Genomic DNA, 21565 nt, shown 5'->3' on the forward strand with positions numbered 1-21565 from the left:
AAACATTCATTATTATTTTTTATCAGTTTTGAAAACAGTTGTGCTGCTTAATATTTTTGTGAAAACCATTATACATTTTCCAGGATTATTTGATGAATAAAATGTTAAAATGAACAGCATTTATTTAGATGGAAATCTTTTATGACAATTCCTGAAAATTCCTTACTGTCACTTTTGATATTTTAATGCATCCTTGCTGAATAATAGTATTAATTTCTGAGGCTTAGTGTGACATCATAACATTCACTTTTGAACACATCAGATATATCCAGACAGTTTTCAAAGTCCTCAGGAGCTGTACAGTTGGTATTGATTCTTCACTTCACTCTTAACCATCTAAAACCATAACAAAGATGCAACACAGATTTAACATTCTTTCTGTTGAAAAAAAAAAGTTCACATATAGCCTAGTTAATAGTACAATAGTAGAAATGCTTACCTCCTTCTCTTCAGTAAGTAAAACTGCACCAGCCAGTGCACAGCAAATGGCCAAATAATGGCCAGCACTACAGCGATGGGGGGCAAGTTTAATGGCCACCAGGGCCACCTCTGAAAGACAGATACAGTTAATAATTTCTGTTAATATAAAGCAGTATTTCATACCATTGAATACCATGTATTTGAAGTCACATAAAGAGACCTTTTTTGGTGACTTGGAGTTCAAAGTTTTGACAGGAGAGATTTCAGCCTAAAACCAAACATAAGCAAATAAATAATTAAATGAACAGCAACTGTAACTGTACTCTGGGTTTTAGTATAATTATTTAAGGTTTAATGGTATTTACCATAAAATATTAAAGGTGCCCTAGATTCAACATTTGAATTTACCTTGGCATAGTTGAATAAATGGAAAACATGGAAAAGACATACATTGAGTTTCAAACTCCATTGCTTTCTCTTTCTTATGTAAATCTCATTTGTTTAAAGACTTCCGGAAAACACGCGGATCTCAACATAACACCGACTGTTACGTAACAGTCGGGGTGTACGCCCCAATATTTGCATATGCCAGCCCATGTTCCCAACATTATAAAAGGCATTAGACAAGGGCAGCCAGTAACGTCTGGATCTGCACAGGTGAATCATCAGACTAGGTAAGCAAGAACAACAGCGAAAATGGCAGATGGAGCAATAATAACTAACATGATCCATGATAGCATGATATTTTAGTGATATTTGTAAATTGTCTTTCTAAATGTTTCGTTAGCATGTTGCTAATGTACTGTTAAATGTGGTTAAAGTTACCATCGTTTCTTACTGAATTCACGGAGACAAGAGCCGTCGCTATTTTCATTTTTAAACACTTGCAGTCTGTATAATTCATAAACACAACTTCATTCTTTGTAAATCTCTCCAACAGTGTAGCATTAGCCGTTAGCCACGGAGTATATAGCCTCAAACTCATAGAGAATCAAATATAAATATTAAAATAAATACTTTACTCACATAATTCGAAGCAAGCATACAGCATGCATAACGAACATCTTGTAAAGATCAATTTGAGGGTTATATTAGCTGTGTGAACTTTGTAAATGTGCTGTAATATAATCGAGAGCTTGTGTGGCAGGGAGCACGCGAATTAAAGGGGCGGCGCGCTGAAAAAATCAGTGCATAGTTAATGATGCCCCAAAATAGGCAGTTAAAAAATTAATAAAAAAAAATCTATGGGGTATTTTGAGCTGAAACTTCACAGACACATTCAGGGGACACCTTAGGCTTATATTACATCTTGTGAAAAAACATTCTTGGGCACCTTTAAGAAAGTTTACACCATTTTCCAAAATATACAATACCTTTCAAAAATTTGGGGTCAGTAAGGTTTTTTTTTTTTTTTTTCATCAAAGAAAATACTACTTTTATTCAGAATGTTTTTTTTTAAACTGATCAAAACTTTGAAAGATTTCTATTTCAAACAAATGCTGTTATTTACATATTCATCAAAGAATCCTGAAAAAATTGTATCACAATTTCCACAATAAGATTAAGCAGCACTGTTTTCAACATTGAATAATAAGAAATGTTTCTTGAGAAGCAAATCATCATAATAGAATGATTACTAATGAAGCTGAATATTCAGTTTTGCATCACAGGAATAAATTACATTTTATAAAATATATTAAAATAGAAAAGAGCTGTTTTAAAATGTAATATTTCACAATACTGTATTTTTTAACAAATACATGCAGCCTTGATGAGCATAAGAGACTTCCTTCAAAACAATTTTTAAAAATCTTACCGACCCCAAACTTTGAATGGTAGTGTATATTTAAATATGTAGATTGGCTTCCAGTCTCATTTTGCAAACTGGTATTTCTTACCATATTATTTTAAAGTATTGTCTTAATTATAAATACACTGGTTTGTAGCACAAAAAGTTTTACCATTTACTGCATAGGAAAAAAAATAAGGTGGATAAAACAGATCTAGTCTTCGAATGCAAAGTGCACTAATCTACAGTCTAGACTTGTGGTTACATGTTGAGCCATATTTTGACGCTGGTCTTACTTGTGATGCTGTAAGAAGTTCCAGTGTGGTCAGTCTGTGCAGCACATCCTGCATGTTGTCCTGTAACTGTGACAGTATCACTGCGATCTCTGTGTTAAATGCTCTTTTGTCCGTTCTGTCTGCCGTCTTCCAGTGCTGACCATCTCCTTGGTAACTGCACTCATGTTTGTCAGGTAGGTTAGTTCCCATTAACTGACAGCCTGAGAGTATATGAAAAAAATCATCCATTTATGCTTTCACTAATTCCCAGACACAGATCAAATATTCTCCAGCAGAGATTCTCTACTGCTGACAAGGTTATATAACTAAACACTGTATATACTTAAAGGGTTAGTTCACCCAAAAATGATAATTGCTCATCCTCATGCCGTTCCACACCCGTAAGACCTTTGTTAATCTTCGGAACTCAAATTAAGATATTTTAGTTGAAATCCAATGGCTCCGTGAGGCCTCCATAGGGAGCAATGACACTTCCTCTCTCAAGATCCATAAAGGTACTAAAAACTTATTTAAATCAGTTCATGTGAGTACAGTGGTTCAATATTAATATTATAAAGCGACGAGAATATTTTTAGTGCGCCAAAAAAAACAAACTAATGACTTATTTAGTGATGGCCGATTTCAAAACACTGCTTCATGAAGCTTCGGAGCATTAATGAATCAGCGTGTCGAATCATGATTCAGATCATGTGTCAAACTGCCAACGGCTGAAATCACGTGACTTTGGCACTCTGAACAGCAGATTCGATAAACTGATTCATAACGCTCCGAAGCTTCCTGAAGCAGTGTTTTGAAATCGGCCATCACTAAATAAGTCGTTATTTTGTTTTTTTTGGCGCACCAAAAATATTCTCGTCGCTTTATAATATTAATATTGAACCACTGTACTCACATGAACCGATTTAAATATGTTTTTAGTACCTTTATGGATCTTGAGAGAGGAAATGTCATTGCTCCCTATGGAGGCCTCACGGAGCCATCGGATTTCAACTAAAATATCTAATTTGTGTTCCGAAGATTAACGAAGGTCTTATGGGTGTGGAACGACATGAGGGTGAGTAATAAATGACAGAATTTTCATTTTTCACCCAAAAATGAAAATAATTTTTTATTTATATTATTATTTTTATAATAATATTTTTGATAAAATCCGAGAGCTTTATGAGTCCTCCATAGACAGCAATATAATCAACACTTAAGGTCCAGAAAGGTACTAAAGACATTGTTAAAACAGTCGACGTGACTGCAGTGGTTCAACCTTAATGTTATGAAGAGACGAGAACACTTTTTTAATTAAAGTAATTAAATAAAGTAATTAATGACAGAATTTTTATTTTTGGGTGAACTAACCCTTTAAATTGTAATGACTAAGCATTTAAATGTCATTTTACTAAGACATAATATTGGGAAATATAGCACAACACCTGTTATTTATACACATTTTATGCAAGTCATCTGCTATACTGTTATAAAAATCTAACTGATTTACAGTGTATTACAAGCTATCAGAATTTCTTTTTATCGTTTGGCCATATAAATATTAGCAACTGCACCAAATTGCATATTTTTTCTCAGTTTGGCCTCTGAATAAAACTGAGGTGCTTTCTTCCTCCTTGAATATGAGCTACAGATTCTCCTACATCATACTATATGAGGCATAAAAGTCTGATGTGTCAAATATGATACTCAGCAAAAACACATGCAGAATTTTTTTTTTAGTATTTTTGTCTAAAGATTCAATAAACTGCTCCAGTTTTTTAAAAATAGATTTTTCTGACTATTATTTCATATCCTTTACAGGGTTAAGATAATCTAAAGTGTGGATTCTTTCTTTTTATAATACAAATCTAAGCCGAAAGTTAATAAAAATCAATATAAACTATAATGAATGCCACAATGCAATATTAGAGTCTCGCCTTGTAGGGAAATTATTTCCTAGGAGATGTATTATAGTATTCATTCGCTTTGTAAGTTTATACAAATGCTGGTGGAAAATTGGCTTGTTGATCACATTATTGCTTGTTGACGTCATGGTGCTCAAGACTTATTCAAACACTGACTCAAGCCCAACCTCTTCCACTGCCTGGTGAGATTCTGTCAGTTTGGACAGTTCCAAGTGTCGGCGGGTGGGGGACGGGTGGTGTAACCCCCTCTGGTTTTCCATCCTGACTCTCACACTGAGGCTCTCTGTTTCCCCCTTGTTGCATGTTGGCCCCAACCACGTTCACTTCTGCCAGTTGGACCCTGGGAACTCCTGAACCCTAGGGACAGCATTGAAAACTCCCATTTATTTTGATCTGACATGACATGACATACAAATACATTTCTTCCTTTGGTTCTTTCTCTCTCTCCAAGAAATGTCACATGAATATCCTTGTGCTAACTATCAATTGGTGGACTCCAGCTGATATCACTTAATCCATGTTTTGCCAAGGATTTCAAGTCATACTTTGTTTTTGCCAGGAATCACACAACACTTCCAAATCTCTGGGGATGTATGATGCATCAGAGTGACCTTAAATAGCATGATGGATTCTATGGATTAACCCAGTTATAGATCATTATAATGATTGAGGTTTCAAGAGTTTGCCTGAATTTGAAAACTCTCAGTCAATACTAAAGTATTAAATAAGTTAATCAGCTTATTAATAAGAACATTGAAAGAACTTACAAGTATTGTACTATAGAGGAAATCTCATAAAACATGTCCAGGTCACATTAGCATTGTGATTGCAATACTTTTGAGTTATTTTTGTAGTTGCAATTATTATATTCATTTACACTGCTGATGAAAAGTTTGGGTTCAGTAAGATCTTTATTTATTATTTTATTTTATTCAATTAATACTTTTATTCTCCAATGATGCATTAAATTGATCAAAAGTCAGAGTAAAGACTTTTACAATGTTACAAAAAAATTCTGTTTCAAATAAATGCTGTTCTTTGGAACATTCTATTCATCAAAGAATACTGAAAAAAAATATTTCTGTTGGTAATATTAAAAATAATTTCTTGAGCAGCAAATCAGCATATTAGAAAGCTTTCTGAAGGATCACTGAAGACTGGAGTAATGATGCTGAAAATTCATCACTAACATCACAGGAATAAATTACATTTGAACATATTAAAATGAAATTAAATTGTAATAATATTTCACAATACTGCATTTTTGATCAAATAAAAGCACCCTTGGTGAGCATAAGAGACTCCTTTCAAAAACATTAAAGAATTTTACCAACCTGAGTAAAAAAAAAAATGTTTTTTTATTTATGAAAAATATAATTGTTTTATTTCTTTTACTTGATTTTGGGGTGTAATATGTTTTTGAGCCTGTGAAAGAATTGAAAACATCAGTAAAGGCTGTACCTTCTCATGTGTTGCTGGTTTTTCCATTGAATCACTGTATATCTCATCATCCGAGTCATCTGTGTGATATTTGGTAAGAATGATGTCATCAAATAATATTTTTTAAACACAGATTAAAACAGACACATTATTTACTTTACCTGCCAATGTAATATTATTAAATTTCTGCAATTTTTTTTCGAATCAGAGAGCAAAACTTGGCCCCCAAGAGTTTTGTATTCTCCAAAACAACTGAAGGTTGGGCTATACAGTATACCTTGGGCCTGGACACAAAAATGGAAACTAATGGAAACTAAAACATACCATAAGCCAGTTCCTCCTCTTCCTCCTCAGAGTTTAGAGAACTATGACTGTCATTGGTTGAGGAGGATACGCTGTTCTCCTCACTTCCATTACACACTGGTAAACTTCCTCTCTCTGCTGCAAGAGTGCTTGAGTCTGCAGATTCGAAAAGACCTACTAAGTTCTTAAATCAAGTAGTATGAATCACTTCAGGAGATTTAAACTCATTCTACACACACACACACACACAAAACAGATCTCTGTCTTGACAATGATTTCACAATATAAAAGGCACAAAGTTGTTGCTGTACTTTTCTTCTTCTCATCCATCTCCATGTCATCTTCTATATTTTCCCCATTACTTTTATTTTCCCCCTCTTCATCTTTCTCAGCTTCATCATCATCAGCTTTTTCAGCTTTAGTGCTTCTTGTTTCAACATTCATCAAAATGTAGAATGTTGACTAAAGGCGCTCAAATAAGGTCAGATCTTATGGTTAAGGAATTGAAATACTTTTAGGAAAAGTACCTGTGGATAATTGTGCTGCTTTACTGGCAACATCTTCATCATCATCCTCATCCTCCACTATCTCATAAAATGGATCAAGAGCTTCCAGTAATTCCTCCATCTTCTCTGTGACCGGGAGGGTTTCTATTATCTATAATAAAGCATTTGAATGTTTGTGGTTTAAACTATTTTTTATTGATACCTCAATATGAGCTTCATCTCTGTAATCTATACAACTACCAACCAGTTGTATTTCCTGAACATACTCCATCATGGCTTGGTCCTTTGTCATATTTCCCAAGGCTTTCCATGCCTCCCTGAAAAGAAAACATGTCTGGGTTTAATATGCATATCTGGCTTGTTGCTGTATACTTTAGATATAACAACATGTCAACATTTCTGTTAAACTAAACCCTAAATTCAACTTAAAATGGACATGTAGCTTTAAGTTATAAATCATCTGAAAAATCATTATTTCAGTGGATAATATTTACCATTTAGCTTTGCCAATAGGATCCCAAGAGTTTGGTTTTAGGGTGTTACAGGGTCCTGCTGTAGCTTGTTTGTAGTAACTGTATAACATAACCAGCATATCATCAGACAGGTCATAAGAGCCTGTGTGAAATAAAGAAAGAATGATTAAACTATTTGTATAGTTATTTTTAAATAAAACCATGAAGTTTAATACTTGACATTCATATTTAATATTTGATATTAAAGTATTACCATCTTCAGGTAAACTTCTGATCACTTTAACAGCAGCTTCAAACCTCTTCTGAATAGATTTGGGATCTTCCATTGTCCTTCGTGTCATGGACAGGTCTACACATCATGAAAGATTGACAGATGTCAGCAAATGAGATAAACAGATAATCAATAGACGTGAATGAAAAAGCAAATCAGGTTAATAATATAATAGTTTAAATGCAAACATAATTCTCATTTGTTATGTTAAGTATATTTGATACTGCACAACTTTGATTAATTAGTTTATTATCAGCACTTTAATTAACCTTCCGCCATACTAAGAAATCACCGACTAAACTCTGAAAAATTGCCTTCAAGAGTAGGAAAAATACCACTGAACAACTGAACTAAACAGAAACACATGAAATACTACTGAAGAACTCACCTCCTGTGTTTCGTCCATCTGAAAATACTGTCCTAGGTATTAACTGAAACAGACGCCGTTTGGGTGATGTAGTTTTCAATGAATCTTGCCTCCATAGTAATTAATAGAATGTAGCGCGCTTTAGCCTACAGGATCCATAATCCCTAGCGAAAGGATATTTAAACGCATAGGGTTTAAACGTCTTTTACTCATGCTAAGATTGAAGATGCTCTCTCCACTAGATGGATTTATCACATTTTTTGACAAATTCAGAATATATAATAGTATATAGAAGAGTCTCTATTATAAAACAATATCCTAAGGTTGTCTTTTGTTTATTCTTTAAAAAAAAAAGGTTTTTAGATAATTTTGCATCAATTTTAGTACTTTAGAGGCATGTATTGTTCACACTTCACAATGTCGCATTATTACTACATTTTATAGGATTATCATTGTTAAATCATTATTACCACAGTATAGAAGTATAGCATTATGTTAATATTATTATCACTCCTGTTTAGACGAGGCTCACTGAAAAGCTCATGATGATCTCTTTAACTATCAGAGCTTAAAACAATAACACATAAAGTCTTATGTGCTTAAATGCTAACTAAAACGAATGCCCACTACAGTGGACAAAAACGCATTTTAGTCTTCACTGCTCGTCAGTATCACAGACTGTTCAGAACGCCGTTCTGTTTCTCACCGCTGAGAAAAACGCACTCCTCTCCCATTGGTCCAGAACCGATTCTCAGAGCCAGTCACCCAATCACAGAACAGTGCGTAAAGCGCTGCGTTGAGAATTGTCGTCCTGCTGAAAAAGAGGAGCCAACGGGAATCCCACAATGCCAGGCGAGGGACCTCCTGTCGGAGAGTGAAGCTCCGCTGGTTTCAATGAAAGAGGGGGAGAAGAGTAATGCAGAGGGATGTAAGATGGCAGAGCTACAAATGTTGTTAGAGGAAGAAATCCCGGCTGGAAAAAGAGCCCTTGTGGAGAGCTACCAGAACCTTTCAAGGGTTGCGGAATATTGCGAGAACAATTATGTGCAGGTATGGATTGGAGAAATTACCTTTGCCTTTCATGTATTGTCTGAATCAGTGTGGATGTGATTGAAATGCGAGCACTGCATTTGTAGCATTACAGAGGATCCTCATCTAATGGTTATGAGCGCGCATTGAGGCATAATACGGCGATCAGTTCATTTAATCTGAATGCTGAGCGTTTTTATTTGGATGATATTTGCGTTGTTTGAGCCTGACGGACACAATGCACGAATTCACTTTCGGAGGGTGTGTCAGAGCCGTGCCGCTTTCTCTACGATGGATGGAGACAGATGAGCTTTAAAATAAAGATATAATAGTTCAATGGTCAAAATATCGCCCAACAGATTGTTAGAAACCAATCTAGTTTTATGATATCTAAAAGCTTATCGCAGCGTCAATGTATCGCCTGCATATGTGTTCGAAGCCAATACGTCATTTTTCGAACTAATACGTCATGCTCTAAATGTTTCGATGTTTGATTTGCAGAATTCTGCTGTTTAGTTTGTTTCGAGGTCCAGACGGGTGTCAAGCCTCATGGGTGACAGTATGTGATGAAAGCCCAGATATTCGATATTATTTCTATCCCTAAACGCTATTGAACTTCATCCACGTTTTGGCAACGCTATAATATATACCAGTGGAACGTGAAATAAAAGTGTTTCACCTCCATGGTTTTTTAAATACAGTCAGTGAATATCTTTTTTGTGTGTGTATGTGTGTGTTGCAAATGTGTATTGGCTGAAGTGGAATGGCGAGACGCCTAGACGCGAAATGTCGGTGATGGTGTGAATAAGTTATTGCTGACACACCTGTGTTAATGTGTCTCTCACTGAAGCCTTTTCACTCACACACCTACAATAAAGTACAGAGCCTGTTGGAAATGTACAAATGTTGTAAGATAGCCTTAGTGAATATATATATATATATATATATATATATATATATATATATATATATATATATATAGGATAGGAATTATGTTATTAGGGCATGTGTGTGATACATATTGACATAATGCAATTATAATGAGAAGAATAAGAATGAAAGAATAGCCTAATTTATATGTGTGATTTGATCACAGGTCCATGTATTATTGTACATTTGGCAAAAGGGCATTTAGGATGACGAGGATCAAGGTGTTCAGTGAGAAATAAACCAAAATTTATTTAATATTTATTTGTTTTACCTTCAATACTCTAGATAATGTGAAAGATCATCCCTAAAGTTAATAATATGCTGTGATTTTGTAAAAGCTAGTAATACAAAACAAGTTTTTGAGACACATTACCTCTCAGTGGGATGTTCTTGATGCAGATGTACAATTTAATTTGATTTGATTTTCATCTGTTTTTTTCCTCACAAAGCCAGCTGTTCTCTGATCATTAGAACCCAAAATATATATTAAACTTAGGAAAAATAATATAAACATCTAGGCCTATTTTTTAATGAAACATTACTAATGTCTTGACAGGAGGAAGAGTGTTATTTTTAAAATATGTATTTTTGTAAGGATTTTACAGCTCTGTGCCTACTCTTTCTCAAAATGATAAATGTGACATTGTTTTGGGGAATATTTGGTCTGATATTTGGATTTATTAGGAGTATAAATATATTTTGATAATTTATTTAATGAAAAGGTTGTAAATCTGACATGATATATCAAACATTTAAAATGTATATTCACAAATACATTGTACATCCAAAATAAAACATGATCGTTTAATTGAACTCTATGAAAATTGAAAATCCAGTATTCAATAGACATTCACAATGAAGTATACACTTAATTTTTTTTTAAAATAATATAGAAAAATAATGTAAAAAAATCAAGATCATGACAGCTCATTAGTGGATAGTGCAATGAGATGCAATGACAACAGTCGAGAAGTCTTTCAGTCTTTGTGTTTTCTTTAAAATGTGCAAAAATAGTATCCCCATTAAGACATTTAAGACATACACAACAAAATGAGGTACCCAAGTTGTTGAAAAAATTACTTTTCTTCAGAAAAATGCATGTTAAATATATATATTTTGATTTTTTTTTTTTACATGTTGCATCAATATCAAATGGTTAGTTATTTGATTGATGCAGCAATCCATATTATCCATGTATCATTACACCCCAAATGGTAAAGAGTATTTGCAGTCTCACAGTATGGTTATATGTTGGTACATTCTGACTATAAAGACTTTGTAAAAATACATTTAGCAAGATAACAAGCCATATGAGACTAAGAATTTGGGAATTATATGTTTTGCATATTTAGTGGGGAGCCACTGTCTTTGAACCCTCATGTGAGTTGGTTTAGCAATGATACATTCTCAAATATTCACAGAGGATTCATAAGAGGACTAAATGACTCAAAGATGTTTCTCTTGTGGGCTTTAGTGGGTGTATCATATGCGAGAAGCGGTCCAAAGCAGGGATCTTTGGCACTGGACTGAAGTTAGTCATGTCTTACAATGACTTGCACCATGCCCTTTAAATCAGTACCAAAACCATTTGTGAATGAAATCCAGAATGTGTCATGTGAGTGAATCATGGATTAATAATGTGTTCATTTGGGTGTGACAAAGAATAAGTACATTACCATTCTAAAGTTTGGGTTTTTCTTTAGAAAGAAATTTAGGGATGTTTTCAACATTGATAACAATAAGAAATGTTTCTTGAGCAGCAAATCAGCATATTATGATTTGTGAAGGATCATGTGACACTGAAGACTGTAGTAATGGCTTTATAATATTACTTTGTACTGCATTTTTAATCAAATATATGCAGCCTTGGTGAGCTTAAGGGACTTCTTTCAAAAACACTTAAAACTGATTTACCAACCCCAAACTTTTAAATGTTAGTGTTCATTTAGAAATGTTAATAGAAATCATAGTCTAGACTTTATATGACATTTTGGACATAATATGTGAAAGGCAAGCAGTTACTGATAATCTTAAGAAATGATCAGATGGTCAAATATTAATTATTAAAAACATTATGCTTTAATGTCTTGCACCATCTAAATGGAGATGTCATAAGTATTCATTGTTTTTAAAGCTGTTGGCCAACAGTCTAGTAGGACATAGTGAAAAACCACAGACAGGACATTCATGGGTCATTCATCTGTATCCCCCTGTGGCGACAGACACATGGTCTTAGAACAGCTGAGAAGTACTGACGTGTTGTAACAGGTGGCATTTGAAGCAGACCTGGGGTCAGTGGTGCATGCTTGTCGCAGTCTAATTGTTAAAGTCACCATGAAATCAAAATGGACAGTTCTTATATTTTCATGGAATATTTCAGTATTATAAATTATTTATCCATGCACATCATTTTTGTTTTAAATTCATGTGCCCTTGTAATCTTTAATCAAAACAACGTCCCCTTCCTCTTGCAGTGACATCACTTCTCTGCTCTGATGATGTGTTTACTGGTATGAGGGTGGGACAACCTGTCACTCACATGTCATGACAGCAATTGCGAACCACATCTATCCAATCAGTTTCCCATGGAAAAAATCCCGCCCTACATTTTTTTTCTTGATCAAGAAGACGTTTCACTCGGATATACGTCTCGATAGGGAAGACTGTTGCAGCTTCTGTTTCATGCCGACTTTAACAATATAACTGAAAGTCAGCTATATACAAGTCAGCAATTCATGTAATAGTATTCTGAGATGGAAACTATTAGCATCCCGAAAGCTAATTCCCTTACATTTTTAGTTTAAGTGCATGGAGTGCGAAGAGTGCATTGCTATTTATAATTGCTGGAATACGGTTTGGTAATTATGCAGCAAAGTGCTGCTTGTTATTTCTCATTTTTGAGGTTATAGGGCTTGAAACAAGCCCCTACATTTACATTAAAAGAGTGAAATGAACAATATTTATAGACCAGAATTTTATAGAGACTAGAAGATGGGCTCTTTTGACTTGAACCAATAAACATCCAACCACAACATCCAGAAACCACTTAGAAACATGCTAACATGCTAAAACTACTCAAAATGTTATTTCCAAATGTTTATTTGCTTTTAATGGCTTTAAAATTCCACAAGTGTTTAGTTTTAATTTTTGTTTATGTTCGTCATGCTAAGCTATCTAATTTGTCATTGATAAAACAGGAAATTGTTTAATATGTGAAATGTTTTGAATTTCAAATATAACAGGATATGGATTATCACTAAGATGCTGTCTCAGTTGCATCAGGCTCTTGTCTGAAGATAGTTTAACCAAAGTTATTTGTTGCCTGTTGATTTCATCAGATTTTTTTTCAGAATCATTTGTCAGATTAGTTTACAGAATAACCTGCTTTATTTCATGACCAATTATTAGTATTTAAGAAAGTCATTCACAGCATTCTGTGGTCAAATATTTTTGTAAATGACCGTTAAATTATATATTTGACCACCTATCTCATATCTTTTTTATCTCTGCAGTTTCTTTCTTTCCACAAAATTAACTCCAACCAATATAGCTTGGCCATTTATTTAAGTAGTCATGATCACTTCACACTGGGGTCCTAATCACCATGTTTGGCTTTCATCAATAGTAATTTATGAGTTTATGCCATTGTTATCACAGAATAAACCCCTTTAGGGTGATGCAAGACATGATGCTATAACAACCAGCTGGATATACATTATCCCGCTTTTTATATGGTTACTTGCCACATAAGTAAATAATTACATTTGAAATACTGACTTTATATTTAATGAGGTCTTGTAGCTTCTGCGAAGAAAGCAATTGTTTGACCCTTCGCAAAGACTAGTTACGGTTGCTTTGTCCGACAAGCCATGGCGCTGTCATGCCACACGCAGTGTAAAATACATCGCGGAGCAAAGAGGACACTGACAACATGTCGACAGACAAGACAGAGCAGGTTATTTATGGTATTAAACAAAGTCCCAGCTTTCAAATTGTGTAATATTTTTCAAACATTAAAAACCGTTTTGTGGCTCTTTAATGTGTCGTGACAGATTGCTATAGTGCCTCAGCTCAGGCAGCTCGTGAACCGATCATATCTTCCTACTAGTTATTTATAGCATAAAATAAACATGAATGAACAAGAGAAGGAATGTTGTTTCAAACGCGGAAAGACGTAAATATACACCATTTTTCAAGTTCAAGTCCACTGAGGGTATTCTTCTAACTCCTGACTGCTTTGTCGGACAAAATGGCAGATTCGGCATTATGATTGGTTAGATCGCTTGTCAATCAAACTCCCGGCGAAGGGTCAATTGCCAGCAAGCGTCAAATTTAAACTAGATGGACACCCTCATGTCGTTCCAAACCTGTAAGACCTTTGTTATCTTTGGAAAACAAATTAAGATATTTTTGATGAAATCCGAGAGGTTTCTGATCCCCAAGAGAAAGCAACGTAATTAGCAGCGTTTCCAGGTTCTACGTCAGAATGCCGACTCAGTAGCCAGCCAATACTGTTCCGGTGTTCTGACATAGAACGTGGAAGCACTGCACGGTCTATACACCATGAACAGCATAGGAGACTGAAAGGGAAGAGACGAAATTGTTGAATAAAGTAATAATTTTTGTGCACAAAAAGTATTCTCGTTGCTTCATAACATTAAGGTTGAACCACTGCAGTCACATGGACTATTTTAACGATGTCTTTACTACTTTTCTGGACTTTGAATGTGGTAATTACGTTTATTTCTCTTGGGGATCAGAAACCTCTTGGATTTCATCAAAAATATCTTAATTTGTTTTCCAAAGATGAATGAAGGTCTTACGGGTGTGGAACGACATGAGGGTGAGTAATTAATGACAGAAATTTTCATCTTTGTATACGGTACAGTCATATCACTTATTACAAGGCATTTTGCCACATAAATATTTATGGGGATATTAAGAGATATTGATTTGAGATTAAACTGTTTTAAAATATCACCTGTTTGTCATCTTACAATCCATTACAGTGTAGAAAACAATCGTTGCAAAATGGCAGCAGCTACGTTTGTCTGAAACAAGAGAGCGAGTCCGTGAAACCCGGATGACATAATTAAATAATTGAACACAAAATATTGATTCAAGTTTTAATATTTATTAGCTCACCAAGCGCAAAATTTCTATGAAGAAAAACCATTCCTAGCAAGCGTATAGCGCTGACATCAGTTACGTAAATGAGTCTGTGTTATCAGTTTTTACCGGTTGTTATCGGGAAATAAAAACATACCTCTGGATTCCAAGTAGGGCTTGCTGCATCCTGCGGTGGACATCCAACCCCACCCACATCCTAGTGTGACTTCAGAAGCCACGCCCATGCCCAATATATCACCTTGTGATTCCCCATCCCTGTTCCGCCCCGGAAACCCAGTTTGTTGTATGTAGGGTTTCCGATTGAAAGGGATTTTAGGCGTAAGGGTAGGTTTTTAGGTGGGCTTCAGTATGTTGGTTACATATTAAAAGGGTTTTTTAAGGCTTAAGGGTAGGTTTTGAGTTGGTTTCAGTGTGGTCTGTCATAAAAAGTGAAGTTTAGGCATCAGTGTTTGGTGTAGGCAATCAGTACTGTGATTGACATGACCGATACAATTTTAAGAATTCGCTGCAGGACGACATGGGCGTGGCTTCTCGTCACACCTGGATGTGGGCCAGGATGGATGTCCATTGTAGGCTGCAGCACAATTAGAATCAATTATTCCACAGAGCTGTGTAATTACCAGGTTTAACTGACCACATTTTTTAAGTAGTAGATTTAAAGCACATGCAGTTCATACATTACCCTACCCAGTTTGGGGTCTGTAAGATTTTTTTTTTTTTTTTATGTCTTTGAGAAAAAAAGTCTCTTATGCTCACAAAAGGCTGCATTTATTTGATCCAAAATACAGTAAAAGCAATAATATTGTGAAATATTATATTATATGTTTTTTATTTGAATATATTTTGTATGTATAGTTTAGTGATGGCAAAGCTGAATTACTTTGGTTTCCAGTGTCACATGATCTTTCAGAAATCATTCTAATATGCTGTTTTGCTGCTCAATTTCTTTCTATTATCAATGTTGAACAGTTGTGCTGCTTAGTATTTTTGTGAAAACCGTGATCAATTTATTTTTCTTTTTTTCTATTCATCAAGATTCTTTGAATTGAAAGTTCAAAAGAACAGCATTTATTTGAAGTAGAAAACTTTTGTAACATCACAACTGTCTTACTGTCATAATGTGAAAAAAAGCTGAAAAAAACCTCCGCAGCACCACGGATTTGGCCCTGCATGCCACGAAAGCCACAGCCCAGGCCATTGGACGATCCATGGCCAGCCTGGTTGTGCTTGAGCGCCATCTTTGGCTCAACCTGACCGAAATTAAGGAGGCGGACAAGACGGTCTTTTTAGACTCTCTGGTCTCTCCAGCCGGTCTCTTCAGTCCAGCTGTGGAGGGATTTACAGAACGCTTCACTGCAGCTCAGAAGTCGTCCCAGGCTATGCGACACTTCCTGCCTAAGCGCTCCAGCTCTACCTCTGCCTCGAGCCACACCAGGACTGCGCCAGCTCAGCAGAGCAAGCCTGCCCCCTCCACCTCCCAGGCGGCACCTCCAAAGGAACAGCACCGGTGAACACATCCCGCCAGGTGCCGCCTCCTTCCCGAGACAGCGTCAAGGGACCCGGCCAAAGATTTTGCTGGACCCGATGCCTCTCAAGACTTCCTGATTTAACAGGAAAGAAGAGGAAGGGGCAATGTCCCGCCGAGGCCGGACCACTCCGAAAGCTTGTTCGTTCATTCTCCCTGCCGCCCCGTTCAGTTCCGGGCATGGGGGACGGTTCTTGTGTTCTGCTACCTGGGTCCATTGCTGTTGCGCCCATGCAAAACGCTGTTGTTATGGCGGACACAATAAATATTTTACCTTCTCAAAGAAAGAGCAAACTTCCTCTTCCACACTCGCCGGTGTTTAGGCCCCCTCTCAGCGGTCCGTCATCTGACACCATTCAACCCCTTGCCACACAGGCCGAGGCCTGGCAGGAGTGTCAGTTCATTCGCAGACCCCCGCGCTATGGTGGGATACTTCCCACTTCGGTAAACATGGACGTCGCTCATGTCCTCCGAGCCAAAGTGATGTCTCTGCTAAAGAAGGGGGCTATAGAAATAGTCTCCTCTTCAGAAACCGAACCGAGCTAGAACACCACAGATCCGTGCTCCTCAGCCACTTAGAGTGTCTAGAACTCAGGGTCAACTTTGCCAAGAGCTCACTGCTTCCCAGCCAACGTATCACATTCCTCCTGGCTATTCAGCAGCTCGCGGCTGACGAGTCAGGGACGACAAGCACAGAGTCCTCCTGGTGGCCCCGCTCTAGAGGAGCCAAGTCTGGTCCTCTGAGCTGTTCAGGCTTTCCACGAAAGCCCCGTGGCCGATTCCCCTGAGACGGGACCTCCTCTCTCAGGCAAACAGGACGATCTGGCACCCTCAGCCAGAACTCTGGGCTTTGCACCTTTGGTCCCTCGATGGGAGCCTGTAAACCTCCCCGGGGACGTGCTGAACACCATTTCTCAGGCAAGAGCCCCGTCTACGAGACGCCTCTATGCTCAGAAGTGGTCGGTCTTCGTTGACTGGTGCCTGGCACGTAAAGAAGACCCTGTTGAGTGCGATGTATCTCCGATACTGTCGTTCCTCCAGGAGCGTCTAGATAAGGTTCAACGCTCAAGGTGTACGTAGCAGCCATCGCAGCATTCCACGCTCCCATCGCGGGCCAGTCAGTGGGAAGAAACAGCCTTGTTGTGCGTTTCCTGAGAGGTTCTAAGCGGTTAAACCCCCCCACGCCCTCTCACTGTTCCCACCTGGGACCTTTCCACGGTCCTCAGAGCGCTCAAGGGACCTCCCTTTGAGATCCTGCGGTCAGCTGACCTCAGGCCCCTGACGCTCAAAACCGCTCTGCTACTTGCTTTAGCGTCGGTTAAGCATGTCAGCAACTTACAGGCCCTCTCTGTGAGCCCTGCTTGCCTTGAGTTTGGGCCCAACGACTCCAAGGTCGTTTTGAAACCTAGGCATGGCTACGTCCCTAAAATGCTCTCAACTCCGTTCAGAGCACAGGTCATTTCCCTCTTAGCGCTGCCTCCCTCATCGGATGAGCGAGAGCTGGAATTACTCTGCCCTGTTAGGGCGTTGAGGACCTACATTGAACGGTCACAGCCATTCCGGCAGCCTGACCAGCTCTTTGTCTGCTTCGGCGGCCGCACCAAAGGGTTTTCGGTCTCGAAGCAACATCTCTCGCGTTGGATAGTCGACGCAATCACTCTGTTACTCCTCTATGGGCCTTGACTGCCCCATAGGAGTTACAGCCCACTCCACGAGAGGAATGGCCTGCTCGTGGGCCTGGTCCAGTGGAGTCTCTATTAAGGACATCTGTGGCACGGCCGGCTGGTCCTCGCCATCAACTTTTGTCAGCCTTTATAACCTGGATATCCCGACCTTCCAAGCTTGGGTCATCTTGGTGTGATACGGCGGCCTCGGTCGAGCTCCGCCATCATGCCTCTCTGGGAGCTAGCTCTCCCCTTACAAGTGTAACTATCAAGGGTTCGACGGCTTCAGCCTTCTCACTTGTCCGCTGGTTCCCCTGCGGTATCCAAGACAAGTCCAGTCGTTCACTACCGTGGCACGGCGCGCTTGAATTCGTTCCCCCATACGCAGTACGAGTGGAGTATCGAAAGGGAATACACTCGGTTACGAACGTAACCTCAGTTCCCTGAGATACGGAACGAGTACTGCGTTACATGCCGTGCCACGAGCCTGCAGCTTCAGTGTCGTCGCTTCAGTTGTATGACCTGAAATCCTACGGCAAAATGCCCGCTTATATAGCCATAAGCCCCTCCCGTTGTGGCGGGAATTTTCGCGCGCTATTTCGCCATAGGCTCACGCAGCTACACCGCTCCATCATTGGTTCAACAACTTCTCATGAGTGAACCAATGGCTGTGCAGTTACACTGCGTTATTGAAAAAGACTTCAGCAGTGGGGAAAAAGGAGACCTTTCCCCCCCATACGCAGTACTCGTTCCATATCTCAGGGAACCGAGGTTACATTGTAACTGAGTACGTTAGGGGTAAACGGGGATATAACATAACATATAACGTGTGTCTCAAAATGGAGATATGGCTGCAAAATGGAGATATGGCTGTAAAAGACGGTAGAACTGATTAAATTTGAAAGGTTTATTATTCCCAGTGCAACGTGAAAAGGTGAAAAATCAATATTCACTGTACACAAGGAACAAATAAGACTAATACAGCTAACAAACTAAGGTGGGAAGGTGAGCCTGAGAGGCTCCAAACAAAAGAAATAAATAGAACAAATCACCTTTAACTAGTTTTATCAAAAACTAAACTAACTGTCAAAAGAAAATGTAGAAACGAAAAGTCTTAAGTGTCATAACTAAGCTACTCTATCCAAATAAACAAAATACATGAGGTGGTGGCACTCTCTCCTAAAGTGCGTCTAATACAGTTGGACGTTCCTATGTGATGCAGTGTATGTCACACGACTTACCTATACTTACTCCTTCCGAGCCATACACATAATATACAACATGACAAGACTTGAGAGGAGTGACAGAACAAATATAGGTTGGTCAAAACTGTAAACTCTATGTCTACAATACTAACATAAAACGTTCAATGAACGTCAAGTACAGTACACACATATACAATAACAACTGCAATAAACAAGAACACAAACTCAAGTTAACATGGGGTGTATGGGCATGGCAACAACAAACAGAAAAACAAGCAAATAACTGCCGACACGTTACAGGTATTTAAACAGGAATGGTGCAAGTTGATTGGCAGTGTGAATCGGGATGTCATCTTCCCTAATGAAAAGTGACAAGCTGTTCGTCCAATGGAATCTAAGACATAAAAACTGGCTAACCACATATATACATGCATTCTTCCATGTACATTAGTGTATGTAACAGTTACTGACCAATCTCTTCTCTTTTTCACGCTTTGAATCACAAGCTTTCAATGGGCAGCCAATGTCTTTTTCCACATTATTTGATTTGATGTGATATTTCCTCTGGAGTCCATTAGGAATTCCAATATGCTTTACATTATCATTCACAGAGGCACAACAGCTTTAGTAGTGTGAGATGCTTTGGAAAATCACTTATTTTGCATGATTTGGTTGATACTATATTTCACAAGCTTTCTTTTATGGAACGTAAAAGAAGATATTTTGAGAAACATCCGTGCAATGGATGTCAATGGTGACAAAAATGGTTTGATTACCAACATTCTTCAAACTATCTACTTTTGTGTTCTGCAGAAAAAATAAAAGGTTGGAACAACATTAGGGTGAGTAAATGATGACTGAATTTTAATTTTTGTGTGAACTATCCCCTTTTTTTTTTTTTTTTTTTTTAATCTTTGTTTAGGCACAAGACAAGAGGAAAGCCCTCGAGGAGACCAAAGCCTACACCACCCAGTCCCTGGCGAGCGTGGCCTATCAGATCAATGCCTTAGCCAACAATGTGCTGCAGCTGTTGGATATCCAGGCTTCACAGCTGCGCAGGATGGAGTCCTCCATCAACCATATCTCTCAGGTCAGCCCTGGGCATTACAACACCAAAAAACACCAAAAACAACCAGATGTTCCTTACCCAGCATGCTTTGATTCATTGGTTCTCAACTGGTGGATCATGAACCCCCCAAAAATCTTTTGACTATCTTCTGACTACTTTTATCACGGTGAAAAATTTTGCATCTGGATTTCTTTTATTGTTGTGAATCCAGAACTTAAACCAGAACTTAATTTTAAAAAGACAAAAATATAGGGACAAAATCATATACTTTTTTTTACCAATATCCTGGATTGAACATGGTTCTCTAAGTCACCCAATTTATATAATGTTTATATACTGCAAATCTGCAAATAAATAAATTGTCATTCATTCATTAATTAATTCCTTAATTTTTTTAGTTGTGGTAAGATAAATAAATAAATACAAATTCAATAATGGTAAAAAAAAATTATGACATCAGACTATTTGCTACCCAGCTAATTTTCACTTAAGACAATTGATCATATCTTAATTGATGCTTTCTTAGAAGTGTTTACTCTTGCTTATGACAAAACTTATTGGCATAAAATTAGCAGAAAAATGTTTTACTTAACAGTAAAGCTGCTTTGAAACAATGCGTATTGTAGAAATGAATTTGACTCGACTTAAATTTTCTCAATTTACCTGCGGCAAAAAGTTAATTTTGGACCCTTGCTATTGTTTCCCATGAGTCATATTTGCGTGTTGAATTTGAAAGAAGCACCAAATGCAAAAATGTTCTTAAATCTCCAGTTGACCTCACATGCTCTGCTGTTCCTGACTGCCATCACTTATGCATAAATAATTAGATTTACATGGACTAGACTATGGATTATGCAGATGGTGATTAACTACATTGAATATGTTGGAAATTAAATAATCATAATGCTTGACATAACTAGAGCCTGAGTTCAGTCATATCCAATGCGAGCCTATTGTAAGTCACGATTTGTAAAGAGCATCTCCGACTCTTTTAGATCTCGCTGTAGATGCATCACCATTTGAACACAATGTCAGAGTGATTTTTTTTTTTTTTTTTTTTCATCCAAAGTGGAGGATTGGGTGTATTTATTGAGGGTAATAAGAGATCCTGTTCCCCCATTATCTGCTAGAGTAGATTTTCAGAGCCTTAATGGAAACTAGATCTAATGATTGAAGTTAAAAGGCTTCTGCAAACTGGTTTGCCACCACTTGTCTCTAAGAAAGATAGACAGAAATAGCAGGCA

The 21565-nt window shown here is 37.5% G+C and overlaps 2 protein-coding genes across 9 annotated transcripts in view; one reads left to right on the top strand and one right to left on the bottom strand.

The window, feature by feature from the left end:
• Positions 1-3: 3 nt before the first annotated feature.
• On the bottom strand, positions 4-8055 carry acbd5b (acyl-CoA binding domain containing 5b). Of its 3 annotated transcripts, none has more exons than XM_048164661.1 (12): positions 7791-8055; positions 7385-7480; positions 7153-7230; positions 6903-6975; positions 6680-6809; positions 6174-6326; positions 5871-5929; positions 4577-4766; positions 2506-2705; positions 641-688; positions 440-549; positions 4-336 (listed from the first exon to the last, which is right to left on the bottom strand). In XM_048164661.1, exons 4-12 carry the CDS (start codon positions 6948-6950, stop codon positions 318-320), a joined length of 957 nt encoding a protein of 318 aa, XP_048020618.1. In that variant the 5' UTR covers positions 6951-6975; positions 7153-7230; positions 7385-7480; positions 7791-8055; the 3' UTR covers positions 4-317. The 3 variants fall into 3 exon arrangements, with proteins under 3 accessions (XP_048020618.1, XP_048020616.1, XP_048020617.1); XM_048164659.1 differs by having other exon boundaries at positions 7153-7273; positions 7791-8053; XM_048164660.1 differs by having other exon boundaries at positions 6174-6308; positions 7153-7273; positions 7791-8038.
• Positions 8056-8357: 302 nt separating this feature from the next.
• Positions 8358-21565, top strand: part of abi1b (abl-interactor 1b) — a 29649-nt gene continuing 16441 nt past the window's right edge. For all 6 annotated transcript variants that reach the window (XR_007181041.1, XM_048164653.1, XM_048164654.1 and 3 more), the window contains exons 1-2: positions 8358-8819; positions 20175-20342. Coding sequence is in view for 5 of the 6 variants with exons in the window: in XM_048164653.1 (XP_048020610.1) it covers positions 8373-8819; positions 20175-20342 (615 nt within the window). In the remaining variant the exon portion in view is untranslated. The remainder of the gene's footprint in view (positions 8820-20174; positions 20343-21565) is intronic.

This window comes from Megalobrama amblycephala, linkage group LG17 (assembly GCF_018812025.1).
Source record: "Megalobrama amblycephala isolate DHTTF-2021 linkage group LG17, ASM1881202v1, whole genome shotgun sequence".
In the NCBI taxonomy this organism is placed as follows: domain Eukaryota; kingdom Metazoa; phylum Chordata; class Actinopteri; order Cypriniformes; family Xenocyprididae; genus Megalobrama; species Megalobrama amblycephala.

Excerpts from the sequence above, each read along its gene's own strand:
- acbd5b (XM_048164659.1), bottom strand. The coding sequence starts at position 7,472 with ATGACACGAAGGACAATGGAAGATCCCAAATCTATTCAGAAGAGGTTT. Across the intron at positions 5,930-6,173 it reads AGAGGAGGAACTGGCTTATG|ATGACTCGGATGATGAGATA; the intron begins GTATGTTTTAGT and ends AATATCACACAG. Across the intron at positions 550-640 it reads ACTCCAAGTCACCAAAAAAG|AGGTGGCCCTGGTGGCCATT; the intron begins GTCTCTTTATGT and ends TCTGTCTTTCAG.